The sequence below is a fragment of the Elgaria multicarinata genome, chromosome 11 (genome assembly GCF_023053635.1).
Source record: "Elgaria multicarinata webbii isolate HBS135686 ecotype San Diego chromosome 11, rElgMul1.1.pri, whole genome shotgun sequence".
Lineage (NCBI taxonomy): Eukaryota > Metazoa > Chordata > Lepidosauria > Squamata > Anguidae > Elgaria > Elgaria multicarinata.
The window spans coordinates 25236974-25257054 of NC_086181.1; the positions used below are offsets into that span (position 1 = coordinate 25236974).

At 43.4% G+C, this 20081-nt stretch overlaps 1 protein-coding gene across 1 annotated transcript; it reads right to left on the reverse strand.

The window, feature by feature from the left end:
• Window positions 1-261: 261 nt before the first annotated feature.
• On the reverse strand, window positions 262-17236 carry LOC134405552 (extracellular calcium-sensing receptor-like). The gene is made up of 5 exons (XM_063136795.1): window positions 17022-17236; window positions 16415-16706; window positions 13778-14644; window positions 5323-5449; window positions 262-1160 (listed from the first exon to the last, which is right to left on the reverse strand). The coding sequence occupies exons 1-5, from the start codon at window positions 17234-17236 to the stop codon at window positions 262-264; spliced, it is 2400 nt and encodes a 799-aa protein (XP_062992865.1).
• Between the last annotated feature and the right edge of the window lie 2845 nt (window positions 17237-20081).

Sequence of the window (20081 nt, forward strand, 5' to 3'; positions counted from 1 at the left end):
TGATCAACACCTGCTTGGCCACTGTGTGGACAGGATGCCAGAGTAGATGGACCCTTGGTCTGATCCAGTGCGGCTCCTCTTACGTTCTTATGTAAGGTAGTTTCCCTCAATCAATATGAAATTGGTTTGATTTTTCAAATGAAGGTTTCCAAATAGGCAGAATTACTTGAGTTTTCGGTAACGTATATATGAGGTATAGGTTGAGAAGAAAAGTTGCAAAAATATCTCTAGAATAAAATGCATAACAAAGAACATAGTCATTTAAATTCTTCTTATTAGTTGGTTCCTGTTGTTCAGCTTTGGTCTCAAAACAAGAATGAAACATTTGGGAGAAAAGATGCAACCGAGGAGTCCAGAGCTGGAGGCTAAGATAGAGAAGATCTCCACAGCAACTATGTATTTTCCCTTGGAGCTCAGATAACCTGGAACAAAGGATAACCAAACACCACAAAATACTACCATGCTGAATGTGATAAATTTGGCTTCATTGAAACTATCCGGCAGCTTCCTGGCAAGGAAAGCTACCATGAAACACAGAATTGAAAGGAAGCCCATATAGCCCAGGGCAGAGTAAAACATAGTCACACATCCTTCATTACACTCCAATACTATTTCTCCAGTCACTGAGTGCATGTCAACATCTGGGTATGGGGGAGATGTTGACAACCATACAATACAAATGCCTACTTGGAGAAGGGAGCAGAAAAGAACAATGGAATTGGCCAGTGTTTTCCCCAACCATTTCCTCATCTTGGATCCTGGTTTGGTGGCCATGAAAGCCAGAACCACTGTAATGGTTTTTGCCAGCACACAAGAAACAGCCACTGAGAAAATTATGCCAAAAGCAGTCTGTCGGAGTAGACATGTCACTTTGTGAGGGCGGCCAATAAACAGCAACGTGCAAAGGAAACAGAGCAGGAGGGAGATGAGGAGAATATAGGTAAGATCCCGGTTGTTGGCTTTAACAATGGGAGTGTTGTGGTGCTTCATAAATGTTCCCAACACCAATAAAGTGGTGATACAAAAGAAAAGAGTGGCACCGGCTAAACCCATCCCCAAATGTTCTTGATAAGACAAGAAGCTTATGTCCTTGGGAATACAGAAATCCCGAGTGTTGCTTGGATAGTCTTCGTCCGAGCATTTCTTGCAATCATCCACATCTGAAAAAGAATGCATGTGGTTTCATATCTGAACATGCATAAACACAACATGCTGTAACTGTTCCTTTCAGAAATAAAGTTTTGAAGAAATTCTCCTGGGTGCATTGCCTTAGTTGTGAGATGGCGGAGGAATGCGTTTGAAATGTCTTCCCTTTCATTGTACAACTCTCTGGTGGACCACAATCTCCCTAGCTGCCCACACTTCAAGTCACTCACAGCAGAGGGGATCATGACTTCACCTCCCATGGGGTATTTACAGATTGGGAAGCATGAACTGCCAGGGAGGCTCTAGAGTGCTGGAGCAACATGTAACAGAAAGAAAACACACACACAACACTCTGGGCCACCTTGCAAACTCCAACAGGTAAGCTCAAAAACACCACCAAAAGACATTCTAAAGTGTCCTGAGAATGGAGGCATGAAAACAGAACCATTCATCCTTGAAGGGGAATACATCTGGGAGATTTCTCAACAGCACTATTTGAAGGAGTAAAGCAAGACCCCACCTATACAACAACAGGATTACTCCTCATTAAATAAAAACCCAAATTTTTGTTAATTCAAATCAAGGTAAAGAGTGTCACACTGCAGCCGCAACTGCGATTTATTTCCTGATTTTTTTATAGTGCAGTTATGAATGCAGACATGCGCATATATGCATATACAATGCTACGATGCTACAGATTAGAGATGATGTAAGCTATAAATTTTATATGCAGAGCTCTGTAGATTCATGTAACAGACAAACTGGGAGTGGGGTGGAAGGAACGAGGCAGCAGAGGTGGATGCCTGTTCCCCCTCTCTTTTTTTTAATTAGGGGTGTGCACGGACCCCCGATCTGCTTCTCTTCCAGATCCGCAATTTGCGGATCGGCCCGCTTCGCTCCGCCCCCGCTCCGCCTGTGTTGCTCCGCTCCGCTGCGGAGCTCCGGATCCAGATCGGAGCTCCGTTTCCCCCCCCCCCAATAGGGTTGCATTGAAAGCTAAAAAAGTATACAACTTTTTTTCTGTGAAAGTTAGAAACCTCACGTTTGGCACCATGACACCTCATGGACATATACACAGGCACGCCAAGTTTCAAGGCAATCCCAGAGAGCTTCGGCTATTGGGCGGTATAAAAATGTAATAAATAAATAAATAAATAAATAAAAATCATCCCCTGATTTTTGGGGAATTTTTGAAAATCAGGCACCCCATTCACACCCCTTTCGATAGCTCCGTCAATTTGCACGTTAAAAACCTCAAACTCGGCACCATGAAAGCTTATCCATGTGTCCACATGGACGCCCAGACTCAAGGCAATCCCATCATCCCCTGATTTTTGGCGGGGCTCTAACCTCTAACTCACCACCCATAACCCTAATTCACACCCCTTTCGATAGCTCCATCAATTTGCACGTTAGAAACCTCAAACTCAGCACCATGATAGCTTATCCATGTGTCCACATGGACGCCAAGTTTCAAGGCAATTCCATCATCCCCTGATTTTTGGGGAATTTTTGAAAGTTGCAATGCAGACAGCTCACTGGGGCCAGTTGAAAGGAAATCCCAACATGCCATGAGATAACCCTAAATCTTCTTCCACACTTGAAAAATGGATTTTTGAACTTGATAAAGTCTAAGTGAGCCCAAGAAGGACTTCTCCCCTGAGTCAAAGCAAGACACCATCCCTGCGAGGCGGGAAGGGGAGAAGGGAGGGCAGGCAGGCAGGCAGGCAGCATGCATTGTAGTGCCGCAAGGATGGCTTGAGCACTAACGCATAGCAAACCAGCCCGTAAGCGGGCGCAAGGAGGAAGTGAGGCAAAGATGGTTGGTTGTTTCTTTCTAAGCCAGCAGTTATGCATTGAGGGGCACAGAGGAGGATGACTGGGAGCAAGCGTGCCGGAGGGTGCTGGGCACAAACTGCAAAGCCCATCTCCCAGGCACCAGGCAGGCAGAGCAGGCGAGGAGTCAGTCCTGGCAGATGCCCCACCACAGCAGCACCCCGGGGGAGGCGGGGAGGCGGGCAGGCAGGCAGGCAGGCTGCGGGCATTTCTGGGGGCACAAGGAAGTGATGGCTGGTTTCTAAGCCAGCACTGCAGTTAGTCACGCATTGCAAACGCAAACCATCCCAGCGAGTCGGTCACCGAGGAGGAGGACAGGTCCAGCAGCAGGCTCATGGGCTCAAACGATAATGAAGGACTTGGGGATACTCCTCCTCCTCCTCTAATGCCACCTGCTTCTTGTAAAGGGGCACTTTTCCCATTCCCACCCTCAAAAAGAGAACGCCGGGCACAAGTTGCAGAAGAGACTGCCTCTGCCTGCTCCTTCTCCTGCTTCTGTTGCGGAGCAGCCAGCCAAGGAGTTGCCCGTTTGATTTTCACAGCAGGAGAGGCAGCCTGCTTACTGGTGCCAGACTGAGCCTTGCCTTGACCACTGCTTTCAGCACGCCCTGCCACAGACATGCGCCTGCTCCCTCTTCTCATGATGATATTATACTAATATTAATAATAATATGTATAAGAATCTACTAATACTAATAATAATACGTATAAGAATATAATATTAATATTAATAATAATATGTATAAGAAGAATATACTGTATGTAGGGAAATGGGACAAGAAGTGTGTGTATCCTTTGCCCAAACAGGATTTGAAATGCTCAATCTGTGGCTGTTGCACTTCACAAACAGTGCACAGCACACTCACACAATAACACAGTCACACACACAGTCCAAGTAATAGAGAGAAGAAATAGAGAATAAATTTCTTTTGGTATTTTTTTGTATTTTTTTGTATATAGAAGGAAGAAGGAAGATGAAACACAGTCAGCCTTTAAGAGAGGGAAGGGGGGGGGGACAACCAACCAACCAAACAAACACACACTCCAAAATTTAAAAATAAAGTTTATATTAAATCAAAGTAAGGGAAAAACACAGAACAAACTAAGCAAAATATCAAAAAGAAGCAAAAAAAAAAAAAACCCACACACACACACACGCCAAGCTAAATCCTAAATCTATCTCTCCAAACACAGCAGCAGCAGCACCGAACTAAACTAGCTCCTTTCCCCTCAAACGCCAAACCCACAAGACGCAGCTCAAAGCTCTGCCTCTGAGGGTGCCTCTGCCTTAGTCCCCCCTCGAACGCTAGGATTGGAGGATGCCTGATGAGCGATCAGGATTGGGAGTTGAATGTGCCTGTCATTGCTTCAAAAAAAAAAGCCGTTTGACCTGCGCTGTCCCTGTTTGTAATGTTTGTTTACCCGATTTTAAAAAAAATATAGCACGCAAACTGCACGACACAGAGAGGTGAGAGTTGGCTCAAAATGACCCCCATCCACGACTGTCTAAGCACAAGAATTTTCAGAACAATAGCTTCAAAAACAACCCAGTTATCCCCGATTCTTTTCCGCAATGCAATCCTATGGGCGAAATGTTTCAAGATGGCGATCGGAGCGGTCCGCCTGAAAGAGGAGCTCCGAAAAATGGGCGCTTCTCTTCGCCTTGCTTCTAGGGGTCCGCGGTCTGCTTCTACTCCGCCTCTGGGCAAGGCGGAGCAGGCCAATTCGCTCCTGCTTCTACGCTTCTAATCGGAGCGGAGCACATGCCTAGTTTTTATAAGCTTTCTCAGTGGAGCTCTGCAGAACCAGAGAATTCAAACTAAAAATGGCATGAAGGAATGAGGCAGCTGATAGGTGAGAAATTGGGAAATAGGCCAATCATGTTGTCCTACCCTCAAAGCTCCACCCACATGTCAAAATGTAAATTAACTCCCCCAAACACACATAACCATAATGCGGTGCAAACTCAAACGTGATCCAAAAGTCACGGTAAACAGCAAATGCGAAAATGCACATTATCACATTTTAAACCCAGAGCTATGGCGAATGGACGGCTGTGCCTTTTGTCCTAAAATACAATTATGCACATTTAGGTCAGGGTAAACAAGCCATAGGGACAAGCCCCAAGTTTAGAATAACAGGGGACAAATTATCCTCTCTCTCTCTCTCTCTCTCTCTCTCTCTCTCTCTCACACACACACACACACACACACACACACACGCACACACAAACACCAGCAACTTCCTCGCAGTCTTTATTTACATATTCTGTATCCATGTTCCTCTGGATTACAAGCATTCTGGTTTTTTTAAAAAACATCTGAACAGTATATTTCTTACCCTCTTGGTCTGAAAACTTCCCATCTGGACATTGGATGCAATCATAGCAGCAAAATGGCTCTCCCTCTTTCACTTTTTTGCTAGAACCTGGATGACAACTCTCACTACATACAGAAAAAGGTTGTGCCTAAATCATAAATAAAAAGGAGAATTACAACCTTCAAAAGAATGATCTTGGAATCCTTAATGTTCCAGGGCCTTTACTCATTTTCCTCCTATAATTTGTGAACAGGCATCGTAGAGAGCACTTGATATAGCACATGCTATTGTTAATTTTCTTTCTTATAGAGAGCCATTGGAGCCTCATGTTAACAGTGAGGCAGTTGAATCACATAACACAATTATAACTACACAGTCTGAGATTTAACAATGATAAATTCGACAGCAACTTCAGAATTTGGTGTTGTTTCTATTCTTCTTTAGAAAACTGTTGTATGTGGGATTGGATTATTCAAAATACAGCAATACTGTATTCCTCTCTTATTTTGCATGGAATGATAGGGCTGAGGATTAGCTAGGGAAATAATAAACTGGAGTGCTTTGAAAAAGCTCATTTACTCCAATGCAAAATTTTATTTTGTTGCTGTTGTGTTTTCACAGCCAAATTGTATTCCTGGAAACCAATGCCAAAGATGAAGGAGGGATTTCATGGTTTGAGCCAGTAGACACCACGTTCTGGAGTTGCTGTCCAATGATTTGAGGTCACTCACCTAAGATAATCAGGGTTGAAAAGATAATTGTATTTGAGTTTCAACAATTTTATTATTTTCTTCAGAGAGCAAAGCACAGGGAAGAGGGGGAGAAGGAGGGGAAAAAAACATTACAAAACATCACATACTTGACTAAAAATATAATATACTACCCTTTAGCCAGCCCAGTGTTATGTACAAACTAGGGGTGTGCACAGACCCCCCGCTCCGCTTCACTTGCAGATCCGCCATTTTCCGGATCGGGCCGCTCCGCCCCACCCCCGCTCCGCCCACTTCCGCTCCGCTCCGCCCGGAGCTCCGGATCCGGATCCGGAGCTCCGTTTTCCCCCCCCATAGGCTTGCATTGAAAGCTAAAAAATTATACAACTTTTTTTCTGTTCAAGTTAGAAACCTCATGTTTGGCACCATGACACCTCATGGGGATATACACACGCATGCCAAGTTTCAAAGCAATCCCATCATCCCCTGATTTTTGGCGAATTTTTGAAAATCGGGCACCCCACACACAACATCCCTGCGAGGTGGGCAGGGGAGGAGGGAGGGAAGGCAGGCAGGCATGCAGCTGGCATTTCTGGGGGCATAAGGAAGTGAGCCAAGGATAAGCCAGTAATGCATATAAAATGGAATAAATCAATCAATAAACAAAGGAGGGGTGGAATTAAAAGCAGCAGTGTTGCTCAATAAACAACAAGAAGAACTTTTTTTAAAAGGCTATATCTGTCTTTTACCAGCAATAGGGGGACGTGCCCGGGGGAGGGGGAAGTAGCTGCCAGTTCAAGACACTGACAGCCACAGCTCTGAGAAGAAGTAAAACGCTCACTTCGACTCAGAACAGGCATTGCTCCACCACTGAAAAGTGACCATTCACTTCAACTCATGATAGGCATTGCTCCACCGTTTTACTCTCTTTGGAAGGCTCTAATGGCCTTCCAGTGCAGGAGAGAGTGGGGGCACGTCCACGATGAGATGCCCTAGGGGAGCTCATCCCCTTGCACCACATCGATTCAGTTGTTCCCCAAGGTTAGGGTGGGGAGCAGTGCTGTGTTTCTATCTCTTATTCTTGGCTTAGTATATGATTTCAGGTTGTGTTTGTGCATTTGGTGGGGCTACTGTGTTAAAAAACACGGGGAAAAGCCCGTTCAGATGAAGAAAGAGAAGTTTCCCAGAATCCCAAGTTACCTGTTTTGCCTATGCCCTCCTCCAACTTTGGGATCATCATGACCGGGAGCTGACTCTGCCCCTCAGCCCTTTGAAAAAGGTATTTTTCCCGCCGATTTTTTAAAAACGTCTAGCCCGCGACCCGTACGATGCAGAAAGTTGAGAGTGGTCTCAAAATGACCCCCATCCACGACTCTCTGTGCACAAGAATTTTCAGAACGATAGCTTAAAACCCCCCCCAGTTATCCCCGATTCTTTCCCTCAGTGCAATCCTATGGGCGAAAAGCCGAAAACGCCGTTTGAGCCGCGCGGTTGACCCGATTTTCACAAAAATATAGCCCGCGACCCGTACGATGCAGAAAGTTGAGAGTGGTCTCAAAATGACCCCCATCCACGACTCTCTGTGCACAAGAATTTTCAGAATGATAGCTTAAACCCCCCCCCCAGTTATCCCCGATTCTTTCCCTCAATGCAATCCTATGGGCGAAAAGCCGAAACGCAGTTTGAGCCGCGCGGTTGACCCGATTTTCACAAAAATATAGCCCGCGACCCGTACGATGCAGAAAGTTGAGAGTGGTCTCAAAATGACCCCCATCCACGACTCTCTGTGCACAAGAATTTCCAGAACGATAGCTTAAACCCCCCCCCAGTTATCCCCGATTCTTTCCCTCAATGCAATCCTATGGGCGAAAAGCCGAAAACGCCGTTTGAGCCGCGCGGTTGACCCGATTTTCACAAAAATATAGCCCGCGACCCAGACAACGCAGAAAGTTGAGAGTGGTCTCAAAATGACCCCCATCCACGACTCTCTGTGCACAAGAATTTCCAGAATGATAGCTTCAAAAACAACGTAGTTATGCGCGATTATTTGCCGCAATGCAATCCTATGGCGAAATGTTTTCAAGATGGTGACCGGAGCGCTCCGCCTGAACTCGGAGCTCCGAAAAATGGGCGCTTCTCTTCGCCTTGCTTCTAGGGGGTCCGCGGTCCGCTCCTACTCCGCCTCTGGGTAAGGCGGAGCAGGCCAATCCGCTACTGCTTCTACGCTCCTAATCGGAGCGGAGCACATCCCTAGTACAAACCACAGATCATATGTAGAATCCATAAACAAATAGGTCATTCTTTTGCAACTTTTGTATATTCTCTGTCAAAGGCTTTCAGTCTAGTATAAATGTTGTTGATTTTTCTCTCACTAATGCTGTAAGTTTCACCATCTCTGCCAACTCCAAAACCTTGAGCAGCCATTCCTCTGTTGATGGTATTTGTGTCTTTTTCCAGTATTGCGCGTATAGTAGTCTGGCAGCTGTTGTCGTATACAGAAACAACAGTCCTCCTTTTTTCTTTAAGTCTATCATCCATAGGTCCCAACAAAAATGCTTCTGGTTTCATTTGTATATTTATCTTTTTAAGAATTTGCATTGGTAAGTGAATCTGAGTCTTGAAAGATTTTGCTTTTTTATATGACCACCACATATGGTAAAAGGTTCCTTCTTGTTATTCACATTTCCAACAGTCTCCCAGACAAACTCTGTACATTTTTGCTAGTTTTGAAGGAGACATATACCATTTATTCAGCATCTTATAAAAATTATCCTTAAGTCTGGTACTTAACGTATATTTTAAAGCTTTTACCCACATATTATTCCATAGTTCCATTGGTACCTTATACCCAAAGTTTTGATCCCATTTTATCATACATTCATTTATTTGTTCATTCTCTGTCTCAAGCTTTAACAATAGCTTATAATTGTATTGACCTTATTTACTATGTATGACTGCTTTTATGTCTGTCAAAATTCACCTAAGATAATCTGAATTGAAAAGACAACTGTATTGACTTTCTTCATTAATTTATATGACCTCATTTATCATCGTTCAATCTCAGACAGCATTAGAACAATTCTTGTGAACTTCATAATTACACTTTGATTTACACTAGCACTATTAATCTTGTATGCGACTATATTATAATTTCTGCAGTATTTTGTCATGTCTTGAGATTTCTGTTGATGGTTTTGTGTTGAGGGTTTCTTGTCTTACTTAGGGCCTTGCTAGACCTTCCAGATAATCCGGTGGGGAGTCGGGGTGAGGCTGTGCTGCAACTAGCGTGTGCCGTTGCCGTTAGCTAGACGTAAAGACACGACAGGGTAAGGGAAATCCCCGTCATGTGCTCCAGTATTTTGCAGGTTAAAGTGCCATGTGCGCAGGAGCGCACCAACGGAAAAAGTAAATGTTTTTTTTAAAAAAATAAGGGGTTCCCCGCTCCCCCTGATTCCCCCCCACAATGTCTGATGCCCTCCCTGCCCACTCGCTCGGCCGTCCTCCCCCCGTCTGCCATGCCCGTCTCCGTCCGCCATGCCCTCTCCCCACTCACCCGTCCTCCCACCGTCCGCCATGCCTGTCCCCCATCCCCGTTCTTCTTTCCCCATCCGCCATGCCTGTCCCTGCCTGCCATGTCTGTCCCCCGTCCCCGTTCTTCTTTCCCACCATCCGCTAAGCCTGTCCCTGCTCGCCCATCCTCCCCCGTCTGCCATACCTGTCCCTTTCTGCCATCCCTGTCCCCCATCCCCACTCACCATGCCTTGTCCCTCATCCCCGCTCGCCATGCCCGTCCCCCATCCCCGCTCACCATGCCCTGTTCCCGTCCACCATGCATGTCCCCGTTCTTCTTCCCCCCATCTCTCCTGCCGGGTCTGCTCTTTCCCCCGGCCCCCATCTCCCCCCCATGATTCCCCCCCTGGCCCGATGGGCACAGCACTCCTATGGAATGCTGTGCCCAGTGGTGGCTTCTCCCAGCTACTCGCGAGTAAGCGAGCAGCCGGGAAAAGCCATGGACCCTGCTAGACCTTCCGCAGCAACGGCCTCAGCCAGGGGCTGTGGAAAAGCCGGGCCATAATGGCATCCGCTTATCCCGGGTCAAGGGAGGACTTAGCCCAGCCTAACCCCAGGATCCCCTGGGCGTCATCTGGATGCACAGCAGGGAGACCGGGCCTCACACCACGCTAACTCTTCATCTAGCAACGGTCTTAGTTTCACCTTCCTCCCATACAGCCTTTTCAGTTCAGGAATTGCAGGCATCCTGGGAGACTATAGAGCAATGGAGAGATGTGTAACAGAAAAAAATATATACAGACAGTATCCTCCATGTCATCATGATTAGGTAAGGGGGGGGGAACCCACCAAGATGCATTTAGAATTAATTATGAACTACCCTGAGAATGAGGCAGGAAAATGGAAGCCTCTTCCATGTGAAACACAACTTTTCAGGAATTTGAAGGGCAGGCTTTGACACAGTGACAGGCTTTGGCCCCCTCCAGCCCAGCCCCCAACCCCACATCTGCTACAGGAGTGGTGTTGTCAGCACTCACATTATGTTTTTAGTATGTTTTTAAAGGAAATTTTAACACTGTATACTATGTTTTTAATTGATATTTTATGTATTTTATATTTATTGTTCTTCCCCACCTTGATCAAGATTGAGATGCAGTTAAGAAATATTATTATTATTATTATTATTATTATTATTATTATTATTATTATTATTATTATTAAAAAGTTGTAGCCACAATCACCCCTCAGTAAGAGCTTAGGGAAGGTGCTGAACCCTGAAGAATAACTAGAGCTGATCCAAAATTTATCAGAATACATATTTCTCTGAAAAGTTCTGAGATATTTCTTTTCTTAACCCCTAGAAATAAAAGGACATTTTGCAGAATTTCTCCAAAAATTTAATAATAATAATAATAATAATAATAATAATAATAATAATAATAATGGCTCCATTGCCTTCCTCATCCCCTGCCATGCCCTGGAATGATGCTAGATATATGGGGTAATGTGGAAGATGCAAATGGGGGCCAGGCTGCCAACACAGTTGATGCTGTTGCCACTTCTAGTGACTGTGCAAAAACAACAACAACAACAACAACATAATAACCCACATAATAACCGTAGCAACAACCCCCAAAGCCCTTAGGTTTTTGTACCACGCTTCCTGATGCCTTTTTGTTGTTGTTTATTCGTTCAGTCGCTTCTGACTCTTCGTGACTTCATGGACCAGCCCATGCCAGAGCTTTTTGTCAGCCGTTGCCACCCCTAGCTCCCCCAAGGTCAAGTCTGTCACCTCCAGAATATCATCCATCCATCTTGCCCTTGGTCGGCCCCTCTTCCTTTTGCCTTCCACTTTCCCTAGCATCAGCCTCTTCTCCAGGGTATCCTGTCTTCTCATTATGTGCCCAAAGTACTTCAGTTTTGCCTTTAATACCATTCCCTCAAGTGAGCAGTCTGGCTTTATTTCCTGGAGTATGGACTGGTTTGATCTTGCAGTCCAAGGCACTCTCAGCATTTTCCTCCAACACCACAGTTCAAAAGCATCTATCTTTCTTCACTCAGCTTTCCTTTTGGTCCAGCTGTTGCAGCCATAGGTTACTACGGGGAATACCATTGCTTTAACTATGCAGACCTTTGTTGTCAGTGTGGTGTCTCTGCTCTTAACTATTTTATCAAGATTTGTCATTGCTCTCCTCCCAAGAAGTAAACGTCTTCTGATTTCCTGGCTGCAGTCAGCGTCTGCAGTAATCTTTGCGCCCAGAAATACAAAGTCTGTCACTGCCTCCACGTTTTCTCCCTCTATTTGCCAGTTATCAATCAAGCTGGTTGCCATAATCTTGGTTTTTTTTGAGGTTTAACTGCAACCCAGCTTTTGCACTTTCTTCTTTCACCTTCGTTATAAGGCTCTTCAGCTCCTCCTCGCTTTCAACCATCAAAGTGGTGTCATCTGCATATCTGAGATTGTTAATGTTTCTTCCTGCAATGTTAACTCCAGCCTTGGATTCGTCAAGCCCAGCACTTCGCAGGATGTGTTTTGCATACAAGCTGAATAGGTAAGGTGAGAGTATACAACCCTGCCATACTCCTTTCCCAATCTTAAACCAGTCAGTTGTTCCGTGGTCTGTTCTTACCGTTGCTACTTGTTTGTCATACAGATTCCTCAGGAGGCAGACAAGATGACTTGGTATCCCCATACCCCCAAGAACTTGCCACAGTTTGTTATGATCCACACAGTCAAACGCTTTAGAATAGTCAATAAAACAGAAATAGATGTTTTTCTGGAACTCCCTGGCTTTCTCCATTATCCAGCAGATATTGGCAATTTGGTCTCTTGTTCCTCTGCCTTTTCTAAACCCAGCTTGTACATCTGGCAATTCTCGCTCCATGAATTGCTGGAGTCTACCTTGCATGATCTTGAGCATTACCTTACTGGCATGTGAAATAAGTGCCACTGTCCGATAGTTTGAACATTCTTTAGTATTTCCCTTTTTTGGAGTGGGGATATCAGTTGATTTTTTCCAGTCTGATGGCCATTCTTGTGTTTTCCAAATTTGCTGGCATATGGCATGCATCACCTTGAAAGCATCATCTTGCAGTATGAGAAATTGTTGGAGAATTTCTCCTCCCCCTTGAGGAACTTGGTGAAATTGTCCCCCCAATTTCTCTACCTACAAATAGTGCAGAAAATTTTGAGAGGCCGCTTGCGCACCACTCTACTCCAGCTTCAATTTTATGCTTGGAAACCAGCGTAATGGCAGTTAAATCTACCATTGTCACTAGAACAGTTAATTATTGTCTCAAGATTTTATTTTTTTTTGCTCTGCATTAACTATACTACCTAAACTGTATCTTTTAGAGAAAATGAAAATACATTATCTATTCAACTTACTCCAATCAAACTCATTCTACATAGTTGCATATGGAGTCAGAGGTAATCTAAAATTAAATGTCTTCAGAAATTGTTGTAAATTCCTGAAGAGAGCTTTGACAGTTAGACAGTATAAATAGTGTAAAAAAGAAAGAAAGAACATCCTACTTGGTTAAACCAATGGTGCCATGTTATGGCATCTTCATTGATGCTGAATATTTGGCTTGGAATGCTCTGCGGAGACACACGTCCAACTTGTATGCAATTAAAGGAGTTGTTTGAGGAAACAATCCAGTTGATTACATCAAATCCAGCAACTAACTTCCCATTTTGGTCAAAGGAAACCTCATCTCCTGCATTGTTGTTAAATGACACACCTTTGAGAAAGTGATGGAGCTAGATTGAAAAGGCAAAGGTTTCAAAAATACTGCTGTTAGGAGGAAAAGTATGTTAGGCATAGTTTTTTTGAGTGGGAGAAAATTGTCCTGCTCTTACATAAAGATAACAGGATGGGATACTTGGGCAATAGCTAGACCAAAGGTTTATCCCTGGATCGTCTAGGGGTCAAACATGTTCATCTAGGTGACACACAGGGGATCCAGTGCTCAGGCAGGGGTGAACTGTGGATGATCCCAGGATAAGCTTTAGGTCTAGCTGTGGCCTTGATTAATCAGGAAAAGTTCAACAGTGTTGACAGTTCATATTGAAAGTTCAAAGACAACATGGAGGAAAGCAAGAAGGCTGTCTTCCTGGTTTTGACATGTGCAAAGAAAGGAAGATGGAACATATTAGGAAAAGGTGTTGGGTGGACAATTTCCTACACAGATCATAACTTCTCGTAATGCCCAGTATGTGATTCATTGCCCCATGAAAATATTTAGCCTATTACCTCAAACCACAATGGTTGATTCTGAAGCTTCAATCTCCCTCCGTGTACCATCGCTGTGTTTTTGCGTCTAGATGAGAACAGGGCATCTAATGCATAGCCCAAGGCATAGACGGCATTGTAGATGCTGTAGCTGTGTCCCGTCATGCTCATTTCAAAAAATGGTGCTGGGAGATTTTCCAACTTCTCCTCTCCAGTGCAAATATCCCCGTTCTCCACATTGCCCAGAACTGTATTTGGGAACACACAGCCAAATGTTTGTTTCCAGAAGTCCTTGATAAAACCATCTCCTTTTGTGCTGAAAGGGTTTGTGTTCTCAAGAAAAGATTTGAATCCTGGCGGGTCATTGGAGTGAAGTGTGAAAGCAAGAGCACCATGGAATAGTTCTGTGTCCCAATCCCTTTGATACAAAAATGAAACAAGCTCCATCTGGGCTGTGATTATCAACACTTTGCCTTTTGGTTTATTTACCACTTCCTCTAGTCCTGATAGATATGGAAACCATCTCACAAACACAATGGAATAAGAGTCTCCATACACTACCAGTGCAATCGCATTGCTACCCATGACTTGATCATATATTTTTATACCCTGCTGTAGCATCTCTTGAAATTTATCATCAAAACTGTATTTGGGGATTCTTTCTATGAAGGCAAAACAGACGCCATTCCGGGAAAACTCAGAAAACACACTTTGCACAAATCTTTCTCCATTGTCATCATTCATTATAAGCACCCCGATCCACATCCACCTAAAATGCAGAAGTAAAGAGAGAATCCCCTTGTATTGAAGGGCTTCCTGAGGGGCCATCTGGTAGAATGGAAGTCCTGGAGTTTTATGGTTCATTATTGGAGAGGTGCCATATATGAGCTAAAAAGAGATGGATGAGGAAAGACATAATGTGTTTGTAGCAATTCTTACAGAAATCATGTAAAATATTGAATGTTATTGTTCCCCTGCTACAGTTCCAGAGGAGGCACTAAGAGGGCACCTAAATGGGTTGATCTCTTAGGGAAGAACTTCAAGGGAAGGGGAAGATACATTGCAGTTTTAATCTGCTCTGATTCCCACGTCGTTCCACACATTGCTTTTGCCATGTGTGAACAGTTTGTCTTACCAGACTATATTGCTCTAATCTTTTCTTCCTCTCTCCAACCTTCACACACAAAGAAGCAATGTCTCGTATACGAAACCTGTAAGGGATTTTTCTCCCCTAGTCATATCTTTAAAAGACTATATGTTGAAAAGGACTTTCTATGAGTGATCTATAATTGGAGGTTGAGAGCACCATTTGTATTTATTGCATATTGGAATTTGCATTTATTCATTAATTTATATATTTTTTATTCAATAAGCAAAAAAATAAATTAAAAATAATCAGTTTGACATGTTGTATTAAGCACTTTCCAAGTTTAACGAAGATCTAGAAATGCCAGGAAATTACTGCTGTTTTGATCCAAGCCCTTGACAGATACTATCTGCATAATGTGTGGTGTCTTATGCAGTGCTTACTGCCAGCTTCACCACTGACTTGAGGCTGAATGACTTGAAGCTGAATGACTCTCAGTGTTGGACTAAAGTCCCAGATTTGTCCTTTGCTGGGATAGATACTCTGGGCTCATCTGTACAAAGCAGGATATTCCACTATGAAAGCAGAATGAACATAGTATATAAAAGGCAGGAGCCACGCTACTGCTTTATAGCTGTATTGAAGTGCACTGCACGATCTACACTACTGCTTTATAATGGTACTGAAGTTCACTGTCAACTGTTGGGCCATGACACATCTACGACAAGAATGATATCACACTATGAAAGTGGTATGAAAGTGGTATATGGTATGTGTCAATGGGCCCCAACAGTTTCCAGTGCACTTCAATACTGCTATAAAGCAGTAGCGTGGCTCCTGCATTTTATATACCACTTTCATACTTCTTTCATAGTGGAATATCTTGCTTGGTGTAGATGAGCCAATAGTTAAAATATGCACTGTGCAAAGAAATACTTCCTTTTATCTCTCATAAATTTCCCACAAATGATCTTCATTGAATGATTCCAGTTTTTGGTATTATTAGAGAGGGAGAAAAGTGTCTCACTATCCACACTCTCCGTGCATAATTTTATACACCTCTATCATATCTCCCCTTACTTGTTTTCTCTCTAAGCTAAACAGTTGTCCCAGGCATTGTAACCTTTCCTAATAGTGGAGCTGGGGTAGCATTTTGCTCATTTTAGTTGCCCTTTTCTGCATCTTTTCAATGTCTACAACATCCTCTTTTTTCTTTTTCTTTCCTTTTTTTTTTTTTACTGTAAAGGTGGTAACCAGAACTCTATGCAGTATTCCAAGGGTGGTCACCCAATAGATTTGCACAAGGGTACTCTAATACTGGCAGTTTTGTTTCCGAGTAATTTGTTAATCGTGTCTAACTTGGAATTTGCCCCTTACACAGCAGCCACACACTCAGTTGATACTTTCATCAATCTGTCCACCAAAAACCCTGTCCCAAACTTCATCTCCCAAAACAGAGATTGAGAAATGTAGCATGTTGGATTTTTGGATCAGCCTTAAAAATCTCATACTGTGGGCAAGCTTGAGCACACGCACACACACACACACACACACACACACAGGAGTCCTACCTGTGGAATCTTATAGATATCCAAGATAGTTGCCACATGAATGGAAACTTGGGAGTCCAGTCCCCCTATTACAGCTATGAGGCTATGTTGGATGTTACATATGTAGTTGGGGATCAATCTCTCAAGTGTTGATATAAGTAGCATTGTGGCATGATAGGTCTTCCTTGCATTGTCATAGCTGTCATAGATGTAGAAGCCCAAGGTGAGATTGGGTAAGATCTGTGAGTTCTCATTGATTTCCTTCACTGCAAATTCCAGGGCCAGGATGTGCTGGTAAGCCTTAGACACAACACTAGAAAGACAAATGTCAGTAGTATATTTCACACTTGTTAGAATTATTGCCACCATGTTCCATGTCTTTTTCATAATTCTATATTATGTATATAGTATAATCTTTAAATCTTTTGTAGTATAAAACAGGCTTAAAAGTAAATGTATCCCACATGGCCCTTTTTCTCTCTAGCTTGCAGAGAAGAGATTCTTCTATTTTTCAGCATTCCCTTAATTATACTAATGAGCCACTTTTTTTTAAGGCTGCAGCTCTAGGTCTGGCCATTCTCATGACAGAAATGCATGGAAATAAAAACAAACAAAAAGTAGTCCTTACATAAAATCTTCTAGCAAGGCTGGAGGGGGGTCTTCAGTGAAGTCGATTGGACTGGAGATGAAGCCACCATGAGAAATGATGCCACCAATGATGAGGTCTCCTGGTTGATGATAGGTGTGCGGTGGATGGTGTGGATTATAGACTCTGCATTTCACAATTTGAGCTGTGCTTAACTGGGAAGGAAACAGTACCACCAGCAAGATCTCTGAAACCATCATCCTCAGTGAAATATTATTAAGTCTAATCAAAGATCTTGTTGGTTTCCTGTACTACTCTGTTACAGCAGTCACCATTCTAAAGAACACCTTGATTTCAATAGTATTGTCTCCTGAACTTGGGCCATAGTTAGACCTAAGGTTTATCCCAGGATCATCCCAGCTTCATCCCTGCCTGAGTGCTGGATGCCCTGTGTGGCACTTAGATTAACAGGTTTGAACCCCAGACAATCGTGGGATAAACCTTAGGTCTAGCTATGGTTGTGAATATCCAAAATGGGAACATTAGATCTATGCCTGTTACAACTCCCTCTCCCAAGCAGTAAATAGAACTCTCTCTCTCTCTCTCTCTCTCTCTCACACACACACACACACACACACACACACTCCTTCAGTCTCCACTATTAGTTTTTCCATGAGGATTTTGAGTAGCAGAAGAATTAATTGCTATCTAATTATTGAAGTTGGGGGTTCCCAATGGAATTGTTAAAGAAAACTTGTTTACCACATTTTAAGAAAGGTGTTTTTTTTGTTCCACTCACTTAGATACGAAGAGTAAGTAGGGCTTGGAATGATCCACAGCAAGAAAGGGGCACCAGAAATAACAAGTGTAAACTGCCTAGAAAGGTTCAGCTATGGGGCGGTATATAAATATAATAAATGATAATAATAAGAATAATAAGAATAATAATAGATTTACAAGTGTACCCACTAACAAAAAGTTGGGGGAGTGCTTCTGGTGCCCTGCCCTCTTCTAAATCTGGTCACTCCAGTATAGCTCCTGCAGCTTTAACTGTGGTGATGAAAAGAGAATTTCACCAGGTTCTCCATATATACAAATGACATCTGCTGAAACTCCCTTTTCTATGCAACTGTTACAGATACAGGAGCCCTGAACTCCTTTTCATATCGTCACCCTACTTTACCATCAATATGCGGATGACACCCAGCTCTACCTTTCCTTTTCATCAAACCCAGGTGAGGAAGTGGCTGTTCTGAATCACTGCCTGGGCAAGGTAATGGACTGGATGAGGGCCAACAAACCAAGCTCAATCCAGACAAGACAGAGGTACTGTTAGTGGGTGGTTCATCTGTCCTCCTCAGTGATGTTCAACCTGTTCTGTACAGGATTGGCTTTGTAGCTTGGGGTGGTCTTTAATGCAGAACTGTCACTTCAGGCGCAGGTGAACTCAGTGGCAAAGAGCACCTTTTATTATCTTAGGCTGATATTCCAACTGCACCCTTAACTGGATAGAGTTAACCTAGCTACAGTTACAGAGGTTATCCATTCTCTGATAACCTCTAGTCTGGATTACTGCAATGTGTATACATGGGGCTGCCTTTGAAAACCGTCTGGAAACTTCAACTGGTACAAAATAGGGCTGCACATTTTTTAAAAGGGCCTGGCCAATGAGACCACATCATACCAGTCCTTTTCCAGCTTAATTGCTTGCCAGTCTAGGTCCGGGCCTGATTCAAAGTGCTGGTATTAACATTTAGAGCCCTAAACGGCTTGGTGCCAGGTTATCTGAAGGAACACCTCCTCCCATATGTACCTGCCCAGACCCTAAGATCATCCTCACTGGTTCTTCTCTGTGAGCCTCTGCCAGAGGAAGTGAGTTATGTGGCTACCAGGAAGAGGGCCTTCTCTACTGTGGAATGAGCTCCCTAGAGAGGTTTTCTTGGCACTTATGTTATACTCTTTTTGGTGCTAGATGAACACCTTTCTATTTCCCCAGGATTTTAACAGTTTATCATCTTAGGGTTTTTTAAAAATAAAAATCACTATTTTAAATCTGTATTCTCTGCATTGCTGCTCAGTTTTATCCTGGTTGTGCTTTTACATTGTACTGTTGTACTGTGTTTTTATACTGCTGTTTATTTTATACTTTGAATTGTCTTCATGGTTTTAATTTTTGTGAACCGCCCAGAGAACTTCAGCTATTGGGTGGTATAGAAAAGCAATAAATAAATAAATAATACCAAAGAGCTTTGCGTAAGAGGTTTTCTCTAATTGGGGCCATTAGTTCTCTTGACAATTGTGTGTGTGCATGTGTGTACACAAGCAATGTGTGTTGTCACCCTAACAGGTGTAAACCTACCAGGTCTTGTTCATGCAAATGTGTCTTTGGAGCAGGGAAGAAGTATTTTTGGCAGCTTCGTGCCATGTGAAACCAAGCTCTTATTCCCAGGAGATAATATGAGAAGGTTCAGGCAACATTAGCACTTGGTTGACATGCTTACATATACAGTTTGACATGTTTACATAAATATATTCACAAGGATTGCTCTAAACTTCGTTACCAACAGCTGACACTGGAGCTCTTCACCTTTGAAAGTGAGGGCAGCTCTTACTTAGATTGACTTTCCTTTGGAAGGAGAGTTCACTGGAGACTTACGTACTTCTCTATTATTATTTTTTCATTTGCAGTTATACAAGGTGGAGCCACACAGACTAACACTCCTATAAATAATAGTTCCACTAAATAACATTGGATTCCCCCAAAGACTCCTTTCAAGTGATCCAAGTTACTCTTCCCTTTCAACTTCACAAAAAATTGCACTTCCTTTGTACCAGGGTGAGGAAGGTGAGTGGAGGTGGAATGAATCCCCCCATATACACACACAGCTGATCTTGGTCTGGATGATATTGGAGGGCATGACTCCTAACACCAGGGTTGTGTCTATGCTACTGATGTCATCCCATCTTTGGCTGAGTTCTAGCCAGTGATGAACTCCACTCCAACATGGATATTACACTCCCACACTGAACTCCACTCTACAACTCCAGCCAGCATTTGGGATGGGGATTGGCTTTGCTTCATGCAGACTACTCTACCTGGGA

What these genes read in the sequence shown, in the direction of transcription:
- LOC134405552 (XM_063136795.1), bottom strand. Translation starts at nt 17,236, where the DNA reads ATGGTTTCAGAGATCTTGCTGGTGGTACTGTTTCCTTCCCAGTTAAGC. An exon ending in ATATCTATAAGATTCCACAG is followed by an intron (nt 14,645 to 16,414) that starts GTAGGACTCCTG and finishes ATCTCTTTTTAG; the next exon opens with CTCATATATGGCACCTCTCC. An exon ending in ATCAACCATTGTGGTTTGAG is followed by an intron (nt 5,450 to 13,777) that starts GTAATAGGCTAA and finishes TTTATGATTTAG; the next exon opens with GCACAACCTTTTTCTGTATG.